Source organism: Betta splendens, chromosome 1, assembly GCF_900634795.4.
Source record: "Betta splendens chromosome 1, fBetSpl5.4, whole genome shotgun sequence".
In the NCBI taxonomy this organism is placed as follows: Eukaryota; Metazoa; Chordata; class Actinopteri; order Anabantiformes; family Osphronemidae; genus Betta; species Betta splendens.
The window spans coordinates 17558796-17573196 of NC_040881.3; the positions used below are offsets into that span (position 1 = coordinate 17558796).

General features: G+C 47.9%; 1 protein-coding gene and 2 long non-coding RNA genes across 3 annotated transcripts; 1 reads left to right on the forward strand and 2 right to left on the reverse strand.

The window, feature by feature from the left end:
- Nucleotides 1-1433: 1433 nt before the first annotated feature.
- On the forward strand, nucleotides 1434-3618 carry LOC129604522 (uncharacterized). The gene is made up of 3 exons (XR_008695465.1): nucleotides 1434-2018; nucleotides 2975-3076; nucleotides 3312-3618. It is a non-coding gene; the product is annotated as an uncharacterized LOC129604522 (long non-coding RNA).
- Nucleotides 3619-3637: 19 nt separating this feature from the next.
- Nucleotides 3638-4916, reverse strand: LOC129604525 (uncharacterized). The gene is made up of 2 exons (XR_008695469.1): nucleotides 4434-4916; nucleotides 3638-4016 (listed from the first exon to the last, which is right to left on the reverse strand). It is a non-coding gene; the product is annotated as an uncharacterized LOC129604525 (long non-coding RNA).
- Nucleotides 4917-11802: 6886 nt separating this feature from the next.
- Nucleotides 11803-14401, reverse strand: LOC114851771 (basement membrane-specific heparan sulfate proteoglycan core protein-like). Its single transcript, XM_029143464.3, has 8 exons — nucleotides 14253-14401; nucleotides 13697-13843; nucleotides 13479-13613; nucleotides 12928-13100; nucleotides 12667-12853; nucleotides 12416-12595; nucleotides 12073-12336; nucleotides 11803-11977 (listed from the first exon to the last, which is right to left on the reverse strand). The coding sequence occupies exons 1-8, from the start codon at nucleotides 14353-14355 to the stop codon at nucleotides 11973-11975; spliced, it is 1194 nt and encodes a 397-aa protein (XP_028999297.1). The 5' UTR covers nucleotides 14356-14401; the 3' UTR covers nucleotides 11803-11972.

A 14401-nucleotide genomic window follows, 5' to 3' on the forward strand; every position in this document is an offset into this window, starting at 1 on the left:
GAGGCAGACTCTAAATCATTGTGTCTACACGCTTGAAAGCTTCTTTAGATTGAATTACATTTGTCACATGTCACATGGATGCGATGTAATTTACTGTAACTGATGTAGAACTTAAGATATACTAATAGGTTTACTGTTAACTCACTGTGCCTGCGTATGGTTTGCAGACGATTTAGTGTAAAATGAAACTGGTTTGAAGCAGAAGACAGAAAACCTGTAGGTAAGGAAATGAACCAAGCAAATTTTAGGCAACTGAGAGTTGGAAGTGAGCAGTGAAGGAACTAAGCACGTATCTTCTACTAACAGATTCATAAAACAATGCGTAAGTGTCTTGCTGTTCAATTTGCAGTAGAACTTATCATCAGCATCAGAACACACAGCAGCCTTTCCACTCTGTTATAGTAAGCTGATAATAAAATATTTCTTCAGCCTTTCTGTTTCACACAGCAAGTCAAAGGTTTCTTTTTACTGCCTCCAAACACTGTCTCTCAGTTCTCAAGTGCCATTATTTTTGTTGTGTTCTCACGGGAAGACCTCCATACATGTAGAGCCAAAATAAGCAGACACACGGAGACAGACAAATCACTCGTATTATGAATGAAGGAAGACAATGAGAGAGCTCATAGTAGTGTCTCTACAGCGCGGTGATTAAACAGATAATGTAGCTTAGAAAAAGCAGATGCACGTTGCTGATAAGGCCCTGGTGTGCTTTTAGACGGGCCGCTTTCAGGGTATGAAAAGCACCCGCATATTTATTTGTGGCTGCATCATGACACGTCTTGTACGTATTTAATGAACCTCAGCTCAGCGTGACCATCAGTCATCCAAAGGGAGAAACCACTTGGGAAAATGTGATCTGCCTGTGGGAAATTGTAGACAAACAAGTAAGTCAACAAGTGGCCATTAAACAGCAACAAGATCACCACAATGAGTTTAGGCCATGTGCTCAATTTACATTAGTCTAAGACAGCTAAACCTAAACACATGACGACAACAGGCTTACGATCCAGAGGACCAGGCAAGGCAGAGGCTAAAATACTAGAACGTTGGACCACTGACATGGAAACACACACTCTGCCACTGAACAAGGTGAGTGCTGAGCTTAAAGACAGGACTAATGATTAACAGGTTGCAGCTGGAATGACAAAGGACCGGAAGTAAAGCTAAACAGGCATATGTTTTGACTCATGCAACCACAAAATATATAGGCTGTATTTTTGCTTCCTGACTCATTAGGACTTATAAAAGCAACACTCGAGTACATGCAGCAGTGGTGTCTACTCTATCCATTTGGGCCCCAAGCCTATTTTCTGGAAAATGGCATAGCTACGTTCAAATGAGTTTTGAGAATTTATCAAGCACAATGTCTATTTTAATGCAATTAATGTCATAATTTAGGGGACCCTTGTGAGACGAGATATGAGGTGTAAAAATTTGATGCTTTTCATTAAAGGGCCCATATCATGCAAAATCCACTTTTTAGACATTTTGGAGCGTCCCTATGACTCTATGGGTCACATATACACACACTGAGCACGGTAGAAATGCATTTCCTGCTTTTTTCACATTTTGAAAACGTAAATTTTCTCATCCAATGAAAACAGCCACGACCTACTCTGAGGCCGTGTCCCAGTTGTCGTCACACTGGTTGAAAGTTCTCCTTGCAAATCCTGAACCACCACCCCCACAATGATCCCGAACCAAAACTGGACTTCCGCCATTTCCCCCCTCTCACTCACCGTGAACAGACCAGCACGGCAGCGCCCAAGTCCTCCCATAGAAATAGTTCGGTTCTTGGGTGTTCTAACCAACACCAAAGTCTATTCACTTTAACAAGGGATCAACAAGTGAGGATTTGTGGGTCACTTTTATTTTTAACGGACCGGTGCCAGAAACACTGCCTCAGCATTTATACGTATGTGCATTTCAAACGAGGGTGCGTACAATGCTGGATTTGTTTCACGGCTCCTGTTGGAAAAAAAGGACCTATTCCTAAAGTCCGTCATCCACTCACTGAAGTAAGTACATGCTTGATATTTATAATGTTTTAAAATGTTAGTTTGTCCGTTTAAATGTAGTAACCTATGTGTGAGTCAAGTTACTAGCTAGCTATGCTAACGGCTACAGCAAGTCGAGCCTTTGTCCCCTTCAAATGTGCTCATGTGGGCTCCTGCAGCCACACACCTGTGTGGAGAAAAGCTAATGACTAACGGCGTCGAGCGGCTACGGGCAGGGAGCGGTGGGTCTAGCGTCTGTCCTTTTTCTGTAATCACATACACCTGTGTGGAACAGCTGATCTTTATCGCCCTTCCAGCGGCGACAGACAGGAAGCGGTGGATCTAGCTCGCTGTAGTAAGTTTGTGCTTGATACTTGTGATATCTAAATATGTTAGTTGGGTCTGTTTAAAATGCAGTAACCCACATGTGAGACAAGCTAATCGCTAGCATCGCTAACGGCTACAGTGAGTCAACCGAGCCTTTGTCCCTTTCAAATGTGCTACTCTGAGTTGGTGCAACCACACACCTGTGTGGGGAACAGCTAATAGCGATGGGCCTTCGATTGGCGACAGGCAGGAAGCGGTGGATCGAGCTTTTGTCCTGTTGACGTGCTGCCGCTCCTGTATTGTGTGTTGCGTTAGCCGTTAGCATGTCTTTAGGCCTTTGCACTTTAGAGCTACAGCTGGTCATCGCTACAAAAAGAACCTGCAGATGAACGCGGTTGTGTTTGTTATTACCCCGTCCTGTCCAGCCTAAATCAACTTGTGATTTGGGGTTATGTCATTGTTCTATCAAATTCTAACATGATTAGTTGGAATGATTACTGTGTTGTGTTGCAAGCTTAGTTGCTAATTAGTCACATCTCTACAATAACTGCTGCTTATCTGGTCAGTAACCTACAGCTTGTACCATAGCCATTATATTTGTAGGACCAATACAATTTACAGTAAATGTAACAGTCTTTTCTATACTGTAGGAGGGCAAATCCCAGTTGCCCACATGCAAGGAGGCTGTGAAACAGAGAAATCACTGCAGACTGTTGGTACACAGACATCTGCTGCCCAGCTCAGGAGTGAAGGTATGTAAGTTTGTATGTACCAACAGTAAGATAGGTAATAGAAGATTTTAACTGGTATATACTGTTTAGATTTTATATTTGAATTGTAACAACTGTTTATCTGTTGTTTTAGCACAGACAGGCCTGTCCTCTTGTTTGGTTTAATTTTTTGTCTGGTATTGTGTGTTCTTACATTAGAGAAGGTTTTGACCTACATAATAATGAACATTTCACTAATCTACAATTCTGATTGCAGTACCTTTTGTTTTGATGAGGTGATGGTGAGGACAGCCACAGCTTCCATCTGGTAGAGGACTGCTTCCGCTCAGTCTTCCAAATAGTGATGAGAACAAGGATCACCACATCTCCCTGTTTACCCTACTTTCATGCATTTCGTCTGCAAGGCCCTGCAAAAGCTTCTCCTTCGTCCTCAAACCCCCAGACTTCTTAATTAACTCAGTAACCTATACATTGCACATTGGAGTGTGAAGGTAACAGTTTGTTCTAGCTTTGGAGTAGTGGTGCATTTTTTTGGTTTACAATAAAGTTGGCTTTAACTATTATGTATTTCACTGAACTCTGTTTCTGAAGGGAAAACACTTTTATTTAGGAAATCATAGTATTGAAATTACATGTTTTTCTCTTTCTAATATGGTAAGCTATAAAGTTGAAGCGGCCATAAATAAAACGCATATAAATTATATATAAATAAAGTTAAAAAAATTCTTAATGAGTGTTGCACTCACAAAAAACACATTTTTACTCAAACGGTAAAGGAGTTATTCTACAGGTGGTCTACATCAATCATACTATGAGTGTTTTAGTGTTTTATCCATCAGGAAACTGCCTTCATCTACAACCCAAGCATGAAGAAGCATGAAGAGATGGCAACTCAGATTCTTCACCCCAGGAATCCTCAGCACCAGATCACTAGCCTCTGTAGACTAGATACCTGTAACAACTTTAGATACAGAGACATATTACTGTCAAATTTATCATGAATGACAAAAAACATAATTAAAAGCAGTAAAAATACGTTAGGTCAATATATAATTTGAACCAATGCTTTTTGTTCCCAGGTAGGTCATGCAGTGATTGCTCTAAATATTAATGCACATTTTTTAAATAAAATTGTCAGAGCAGCAGCACAAGTAAGACAAAAACAGTGAAATGTGTAAATGTAAAATGTATTATTTCAGCTATGCTCTCAAACTTATTTGTATAATGTAAGCTAAAGTAGTGTTTTCTATTAACGAGAGTTTTCCAGGTAAGTCGTGTTGTGAATATTCAAGCTGCACACGCCATTTAGCATTCGCATTAGCAACCGCTAGTCGCTTTGCAAATTACATAAATTAAATTGAAGTAAATGCGACATTACCAATGAGACACATCTTGCATCAGCCGAAATGTGGTGACTTCAACAGCCTCCTCTTCAGCTTCAGGGTCAGATTCGGGATCGTAGACGTATGGTTCTACTACGCTACGAATCAGCTGGCTAATGTCGTGCAGTTCTGTAGTGGGTCTTCTTCTTCTTTGGAGGATTGGGGTGGATTGCATTCTCAATGTCGCACTACTGCCACCTATTGTATCGTAACCGTGCGGTGGCTCGTATCCATGGAGCCAATTTAAAAAAAAACAACAACAACAAAAAAGGTATGCGCTTCCGCACAGAGGTGTGGTGAGCAGCTTCGCTTGCGACACGCCCAGAAAACACAGCGTTTGCTGATGGAGAGTGAAAACCACACATTGACAGGGGCAGTGTGGACGATCTACAGGGTTTTATGGGATGAAAATTTACAGAGACCTTACTGAGACATTAAAGTCTAATATTTTTTAGAATGAAAAGCATGATATGACTCCTTTAAACTAATGTTCATGTTTATGAATAACACAAAGATTTTTTTTTTAATTCTAACGCTTTTTCAGGATGAATATCTCCAAAACTCTATGAAATATATAGCATTATTAGTGAACATTAACTGAGGAAAAAATGGATTCGATGAAGTGAAGCAGGACACAATTATAATGATTTTCATTGCAAACAGTCAGATGAGGGTTTTTATAGTGTGAATTTCTAATGTTTTTTAAATGTTTAAATATAAAACTGATCAATATAGTCACAAAACACTTGCACACATGCAACTGGCCTAAAAACACCAACACGGGAATTACAGCACAGCCTCACATTCAGAATGGTGCTTATGTTTTTAAGGCGTCACGATAACCATAAAACTTCAATAAAGTAATCGATAAAAAAGCCCGGGGGGGTGATAGAATAGTTTCCCAGAACGTAGGAATAACAGATAATGGGATTGGTTCGCCAGTAATATGGATTTTATAAGCTATAACGTTGTTTACTGAAAGAATTTAGCTAGCAATTACCTTATTGTTCGCCATTCTTCGGCTTATAACTCACCACCTGTAGCTAGTATACTTTGAGCATACTCTTAGATTCCTCAGAATCTAAGAGTATGCTCTTAGATTCAGACCTTTTATTCAGGCTGTAGTTTATTTGTGTTGCATAAAGGATTAGTAGAGCATAAAGTAGAGCCACAAATGCAAACCATTAGTACCACTACTAAATAGTGATGTGTCATTCATGAACAATTCATTCAATATGAACTAATATTTTTTTATGACTCGGGAGGAACGAGTCCTCTCAGTGAAAAATTCCTTCATTTTCATGCAGTACGTTCTCTCACCAAATGGCAGCAGCTGCTTAAGATCAGTCAATAGTACAGGACACAGAAATGATTCGTCCACAAGTCACTCAACTGAGCGCCTGTCGCCAGGGATTCACTAATTTGTCACATGACAGCCAGGCCACTCAGGCTCTGTAGCGAGCAGCAAGCACTCCAGTTTGTTCGTGATTCGTTCATACGGATCCTTACAGCTCACGCTGTTAAACAACAAAAGCAGGGAAGATGCAGGACATAAGTCACGTTAATGAGGTGCGTATTTGCTAGGTTTTTACATGGTTTGAATTGCTTGTGGCCTTTTGTGATTATAATTTGTCCGTGTCAGGACTCGAAGCAGGCGGCGGACCCACATGCACAGCACGGAGACAGGATAATGATCAAACAGAGGTTTATTTTCCACGGCAGGGTCAGACGGTCCAGGTCATACACAAGAGGATTCAGTGACAAAGAACAAAGGGGAGCAGGCAATCTCGAGTCTGGTATACAAGCAGGGTTTGATACACAGGTGGTCACGGCAAAAGTACAGGCAGGGATCAGGCAAAACTCACGGTCAGTAGTTAGTCCAGGGTCAGGCAGGAAACGGTGGAAAGCAAAACAGGAACAAAACACGAGGAACACGAAACACGGGAAACTTCAAGACGCTCAGGAAACTCACGAAACTCAGGAGACACAAGAAACTCGGGGACTCAGGGAACTTAGGAAACTCGGAACACTCAGGAGACACAAGATACTCGGAACTCTCAAGAAACACGACAATCTGGCAAGGGACTATGGGAACAGGAGCTGACTAAATACACAGGTGAGTGATTAACTGATTACAGACAGGTGTGGGTAATGAGCTAGGGAGAACAACAGAACTGATAACAGGAAGTCAACAAAATAAAACAGGACATGGCGTGACGACAGGAAACAACTAGAAACAAAACCCAAATCATGACAGTACCCCCCCCCCCCCCCCCCCCCCCCCCCCCATGGCGCCTTCCACGGCGCCCACGGAAGCCCCCCCCCCCCCCCCCCAAACCAGGGCGGGCGGAGGGTGGTCCCAGGAGGAGGGACCGAATCCCAACCCTTCAAGGCAAACGAGCAGGGTGGGTGGAGGGAGGACCGGAGGAGGGCCAAAACAAGAGTCCACATGACAAAACCAAGGTCCGCGAACGGGGAAGACACGAAGTTCAGGGATTCCTTCACGGAGGGTGAAGGCGCGGTGAGATCCTGCTCAGCCGCCGCTGAGCCCGGGTGGCCCTCTTAGTGCCCTTGAGCTGGGCCGACGTCCCCGGGGACCACCCCGAATGGCGACGTCCTCCAGGCGGACGCTGATTCGAAGGGCTGAGGAGTCGAGGCGGACGTCGCCGCAGGAGGCAGCGCCATCCACGCAGCAGGAGGCGCCGAGGGCGAGGCCACCAGTCCGGCAGCTGAGACAAGGACGAGGCAGGAACCAGCGGCGTCCTCCTTGGACCACCGCGACGAGACACGGGAACCAGCGGCGTCCTCCTTGGACCACCGCGACGAGACACGGGAACCAGCGGCGTCCTCCTTGGACCACCGCGACGAGAAACAGGAACCAGCGGCGTCCTCCTTGGACCACCGCGACGGGAAACAGGAACCAGCGGCGTCCTCCTTGGACCACCGCGACGGGAAACAGGAACCAGCGGCGTCCTCCTTGGACCACCGCGACGAGAAACAGGTGCAGATGCGGCCGGAGCCGGGCCGCCAGGAACCGATGCAGATGCGGCCGGAGCCGGGCCGCCAGGAACCGATGCAGGTGCGGCCGGAGCCGGGCCGCCAGGAACCGATGCAGGTGCGGCCGGAGCCGGGCCGCCAGGAACCGATGCAGGTGCGGCCGGAGCTGCGGCGGGCGCGACCCCCTCCTGGAGGTCCGCCGGGACTGCGACGGGCGCGACCCCCTCCTGGAGGTCCGCCAAGACTACGGCTGGCGCGACCCCCTCCTGGAGGTCCGCCGAGACTGCGGCTGGCGCGACCTCCTCCTGGAGGTGCGCAGGAACTGCGGCTGGCGCGACCTCCTCCTGGAGGTGCGCAGGAACTGCAGCTGGCGCGACCTCCTCCTGGAGGTGCGCAGGAACTGCAGCTGGCGCGACCTCCTCCTGGAGGTGCGCAGGAACTGCAGCTGGCGCGACCTCCTCCTGGCGGTGCGCAGGAACTGCAGCTGGCGCGACCTCCTCCTGGCGGTGCGCAGGAACTGCAGCTGGCGCGACCTCCTCCTGGAGGTGCGCAGGAACTGCAGCTGGCGCGACCTCCTCCTGGAGGTGCGCAGGAACTGCAGCTGGCGCGACCTCCTCCTGGAGGTGCGCAGGAACTGCAGCTGGCGCAACCTCCTCCTGGAGGTGCGCAGGAGCTGCAGCAGGCGCCGCCTCCTCCTGGAGGCCGGCGGGCGCTGCGGCTCCGAGGGTGACAGGGACTGGAGCGACCTCTCTCGGGCCGACAGGAACGAGGACTGGAGCGACCTCTCTCGGGCCGACAGGAACGAGGACTGGAACGACCGCCACAGGGCCGACAGGAACGGGAGCGGCCTCAACATGGCCGACAGGGGCAGGAACGACCTCAACTTGGCCGACAGGGACAGGAACGACCTCAACATGGCCGACAGGAACAACAGGAACGACCTCAACTTGGCCGACAGGAACAGGAACGACCTCAACTTGGCCGACAGGAACAGGAACGACCTCAACTTGGCCGACAGGAACAGGAACGACCTCAACTTGGCCGACAGGGACTGGAACGGCCGCAACATGGCCGACAGGGACTGGAACGGCCGCAACATGGCCGACAGGGACTGGAACGGCCGCAACATGGCCGACAGGGACTGGAACGGCCGCAACATGGCCGACAGGAACAGGAACGGCCTCTAACAGGTCGACAGGAACTGGGACGACGTCCTCTCCGGAGCCGGCATGACTGCTTACAGCTGCCGAGCTCGACGGAGGAGACGTCGGGCCTGATTGAGTGGAACTAACAGTTGTCAGACGGACGGTGCCCTCTGACTGGGACAAGGACTGAGCGTGACTGGACTGGACTGGGACCTGACTCCACTGGACTGGAACATGGGCTAGACTCGGCTGGACCTGAGCGTGACCGGACTGAACGGGGGCCTGGACGTGACTCAACTGAACTGGGATCTGGACTGGGCTCGGCTGGACTGGGACCTGGACTGGTCTCGACTGGACTGGGACCTGGATTGGGCTCGACTGGACTGGGCTCGACTGGACTGGGCTCGACTGGACCGGGCTCGACTGGACTGAAACCTGGACCGGGCTCGACTGGACTGAAACCTGGACCGGGCTCGACTGGACTGCGGCTGGAACCTGAGCGTGGCGAGGCTGAACGGCGACTGGAGCCTGAGCGGAGCACGGCTGAACTGGGGACTGGGCAAAACACGGCTGAACTGGGGACTGGGCAAAACACGGCTGAACTGGAGACTGGGCAAAACACGACTGAGCTGGAGACTGGGCAAAACACGACTGAGCTGGAGACTGAGCAAAACACGACTGAGCTGGAGACTGGGCAAAACACGACTGAGCTGGAGACTGGGCAAAACACGACTGAGCTGGAGACTGAGCAGCTCGCGGCTGGGCTGGAGACTGAACAGCGCGCGACTGAGCTGGAGACTGAACAGCGCGCGGCTGAGCTGGAGATGGGGGACCGCATGAGTGCAGGACATCCTCCCAGCGGAACAAACATGGAGCTGGGCAGGTTGGTGCAGACACGACGGTCCGACGGGGCTGGGAGGAGGAAACCGAAACCATCGGCGGTGCGACCGGCGCTGGCGTGGTGCGGAGCGCGTCGCTTAACTCTTCGAACCTCGCGCACAATCGCTCATAGAGGCGACGAACACTGGGGAGCCCAAATACGTTGTCCTCGTCCTCCAAAGTCAATATCGCCACCTCCACAGCGCTGCGCTGGTTCTCCGGGTTACGCGCTCGTCGGTAATCCTCCGCGAGGATTTTAAAATAAACTTGGAGGTCGCTAGGTAACTCGGCGCAGGTAAACTCCATGCTCCCTCGGGTGAATAATATTCGCCGTAAAAAAAAGCAAGAAAAAACAGTCACTGACCTGACCGGAGGCTGAGTGCTGGCTGGGTCCAAGTTTGGCCAGATTGTTCTGTCAGACTCGAAGCAGGCGGCGGACCCACATGCACAGCACGGAGGCAGGACAATGATCAAACAGAGGTTTATTTTCCACGGCAGGGTCAGACGGTCCAGGTCATACACAAGAGGATTCAGTGACAAAGAACAAAGGGGAGCAGGCAATCTCGAGTCCGGTATACAAGCAGGGTTTGATACACAGGTGGTCACTGCAAAAGTACAGGCAGGGATCAGGCAAAACTCACGGTCAGTAGTTAGTCCAGGGTCAGGCAGGAAACGGTGGAAAGCAAAACAGGAACAAAACACGAGGAACACGAAACACGGGAAACTTCAAGACGCTCAGGAAACTCACGAAACTCAGGAGACACAAGAAACTCGGGGACTCAGGGAACTCAGGAAACTCGGAACACTCAGGAGACACAAGATACTCGGAACTCTCAAGAAACACGACAATCTGGCAAGGGACTATGGGAACAGGAGCTGACTAAATACACAGGTGAGTGATTAACTGATTACAGACAGGTGTGGGTAATGAGCTAGGGAGAACAACAGATCTGATAACAGGAAGTCAACAAAATAAAACAGGACATGGCGTGACGACAGGAAACAACTAGAAACAAAACCCAAATCATGACAGTCCGCTGAAGCAAACCATGTTGTCTTCAGTTATTATAACACCCACAGCGCCACCTGCTGTAAATGAACAAAATGAACAAATGACTTTAAAGGGTTCGTTCACTTTACTGATCGAGAGTTAAAGATCCGAGTCAGTTAAAAGAATCGAACTGTCCATCTCTAGTTCCAAACCAGTACCAGAACCAGTACCGAATTTAGTACATGGGAAAACTTTTTTGTGGGGAGAACTTTGGGGAAATTAGCCTCTGCATTTAATCCCCTTGGGAGAGAAGGATCCGCCACGGTGCAGCTGTCCGGAAAGATGCGTAGTGTCCTGTTCAAGGACACACCTGGGGTCAAACTGAAAGAAGTGTCAGAATGTGTGGACATGCCTTTTCTAAAACATCAGCTTGTAAATGTCTCTTTTTGGGGTTTGGACTGCGTTAGACATTATCATAAACACCTTTTTTGTTTGATTCTTTATTTCACACATAGGTGAAGTAGGTGGTCGCTTAGGGCGCCCCCTGCTGGAGGGGGCGCTGCTCCAAGCCTTCAGAAAAAAAACAAAAAACATGTGCGTATTGGCTATTCTAATCTTGCCTAGGGCACCACAGTGGCTAGGGCCGTCACTGATTTCACACTTACTGTATGTGGCTTTTAGGACTGTTACATTTAAGATGCATCTATTTGGCCTCTTTCATCCTCCCTCCCTCGGGCCTTTGTGTGAAGCGAGGGGGTGGACAGGGGTAACAGAGGGCAGATGTTTCCTCTCAAACTTGGAAAAATGGAGGAGACGTTGAAGAGTACTGTTTTTCTGTGGAAACTGAGGGTTTAACATGAGAAGTCACAATCACACAGAGCAGATGCGATGAGCTTGAGATGTAACACCTCACATTTGCAGTAGAGCTTTTTTGACTTTTGTGTCAGCAGCGATCCATGAGTCATTCTGTACACACATTTGTTTGACCAAACTAAACTTCACTTCTTCAGAGAGTTTGGAGTCCGTGTATACACATAGAGCTGCAAGGAGCCAAACCTGTTCACGTGTTATCACTTGGAAAATAACCATGTAATTATATCCTGTATTACAGTAGTTCCAGTAGTTTAAATGCCTTACGTAACCGTTCTCTCTCCCTTTACCAAAGGGGTTCATGAGGATGCACTGTAGATAGCAGGTCTGTAAAATATGTTCTCATTTTCATTGATTGTTGTATTTATATTTTTATATTCCATATATAAAAATATAAATATAACATTTTGTTCAACAGACAAAAAGGTACAAAGACAAGAAACAGAAGTCAACCTGTACACAACAATGAAGGGTCAGACTGTGTGGACATTTTTCAGCTTTATTTCTCATATATATCTCATATAATATATTAATCTATTAAATATAATTTTCTCTCATTGCCCAGCATTGATCTATAGACCATCTTCATCAGTTGGAAAAGTTATAAGCGCAACATTGAAGGCTTCTTGATGATACACAGTGAATCATTTGGTTCAAGCTGTGAAACAAGCAGAAAAGGGGTAAAAGACAGGAACACTAAAAGGAAATGAAAACGGAGTAACATTGGCCATGGCCTACTTTGTATCTGCTCACCTTTTACCACCACTTTGGCCTGTGCCTCACTGGAGCTGATATGGTTGGTTGCCACACATTTGTATGTTCCGCTGTCACTGAGTTTGACATGGGCTATCAGCAGCCTTCCATCCCTCGTGGCCTCTGCTCCTGCAGGAAGGCCCCTGCTCCCCCGGCTCCACGTGAAGTGGATGGGGTGCGTTCCGTGGGCCAGACACTGCACTTGCAGGGCATCTCCTGGTCGAAGTCTCACTTGATCAGGTAGGCAGGTGGCATAGGGAGGAGCTGTGGGACAGAGAAGAACGGTTGCTTGTCCAAAATCCCACAAAAGCCTGAATATGAATGTGTACAGTGTCTCACTCACTCTCCACCTCCATCTGCGTGTACGCCTCACTGAAGCCATGTAAGTTGGTTGCATTGCAGATGTACTGTCCTGAGTCTTGGCGGCCCACCTCGGTCAGTGTCAAAACACCACCAACCACTATGTGCTTCCATGGCAACGGTGCTCGAAGCTTGGACCAGGTGATTTCAGGCGGAGGGGAACCTGGAAGGTAGGTGAAAATGTGAGAAATGAGAGCTGGGCGCAGTAGTGTAACTCAAGCATGAAGACCTTACCAGTGGCCTGACACTCTAATGTGACGGTGCGGCCCTCCACCACTGTCATTTCTGTAGTGCTCACTGAAGCCAGCGGTGCTCCTGGCTCCATCTCTACACTGATCTCAATTTTAGCTTCAGTCACACCTTCAGTGTTCTCAGCCTGACAGACATAAACTCCTGAGTCCTCTGGACGCACTGAAGCCCACTGCAGAAAGAAATGACCGATTGCTGTATATTTGTTGCATGAACATCAAGCCCACCTGTGTGCTCAGAATTTACCTGTATTACGTTGACATCATTTGTCGCTGTGGTGACGAGCTGCAGGGTGGAGCCCTGCCGCGTCCACATCAGTGCTGGCCACGGTCGGCCTGTGGCGCGACACTCCACTGTCACATGCTCACCTACCCTGACATGCAGGGGTCCCTCTGGTATCAGCCGCACTCTGGGTGCAACTTAGGAAGACGATGCACAATCATACTCTGATGGCAATGATGTTGGAAATGTAGACATGTCATGAATAAGTGGATATACCAGTGGACAGTGTGTGTGTTTGTGAGTTTGTGAGAATGCAGCAACTGGCATAAAGCTAGAGTGATGATGCCAAAGTGTGGTCATATGCCAAACATGCTTAGGATATATTACACAAAACATAACCTAAGCACACGTTTGCTCTAAAATACATGCGCACACTAGACTTTGGTCCCTGGAACAAGAGTTGTTTCTGGCTGCAGGTGCCCACAGCTGGAGGTGGGGCTCATAGGAGCTGGTCAAATTGTGTTTTTAAGAGGAGAGAGCTCAGATAAAATGACTTTAAGCTGAATTCTGCTCACATTTGACATTCAGCACAGCTGTGGCAGTGCCACGGCCTGCAGAGTTGGTTGCCACACAGCGGTACTGGCCTTGGTTTCCGGGTCGAGCATTAGCAACAGTCAGCACTGAGCCATCAGGGCCAGTCTTAATATTGTCTAAAGAGGAAAAATCGATTAACCCTCACTGATTTGGGGGATTTTGCAGAAACAGTGCTTGATCACTTATCATGACCCTTGACCTGGTAACGCCTGGTTATTAGCTCTCCTCCACTCCATCTGGATTGGCTGTGCACCACTCTCCACTTGGCACCTGAAGCTGACAGACTCTCCATGACGCACAATACTGGAGCGGGGCACCACTGTGACAACTGGAGCCTGACCAGCCACTACACACAGAGATAGGAAAAAAGAGAGAAGCACTCACCCATGTGCACTGCAACTCAGTGAACCTTTAATCTGGTCTCAGTCAAATGCAGTGTAAACAAACACCACAGCAAAGCAAACAACCTGAACAAATACACACTGAGCAAAGGTTACGACAAAGCAAAACTTTGCACAAAATACATAAAAGTACCTAATTAAGGTAAAGGTGTTCACAATGTCATTTTAACCAGTTCCGATTATTTCACTGATGATCAACAAGGCTCTACTTCCTAGTGAAAAAAGGAATGGCGGTTTGTTTTTAAACTGCTGGCTGAGAATAAATGTGTGTAACCTCAGAACACGCTGTCAAAATAAAAACAGTTGCTAAATTTGGAAATTTCCATATATAATATATTAAATCAGATTTATCACCTGAATATATGAACAAGCACAGGATGAGCGCCACAGGTGAAGCCATGGTTCCTTTCTCCTTGTTGCGTGATGACTTTCTGACTATCTGTGTCCACTGAGGCATCACTCCCCGCCTTTAACCCTCACTTATCATTCACCTCTTCCCCTAT

Bases quoted from the DNA above. Each gene is read 5' to 3' on its own strand.
- LOC114851771 (XM_029143464.3), bottom strand. From the start codon at position 14,355: ATGCCTCAGTGGACACAGATAGTCAGAAAGTCATCACGCAACAAGGAG. The intron at 13,844-14,252 runs GTGATAAATCTG...CTCTGTGTGTAG, and splicing joins GTGCTTGTTCATATATTCAG to TGGCTGGTCAGGCTCCAGTT. The intron at 13,101-13,478 runs GTGAGCAGAATT...CGTCTTCCTAAG, and splicing joins AGCTGTGCTGAATGTCAAAT to TTGCACCCAGAGTGCGGCTG.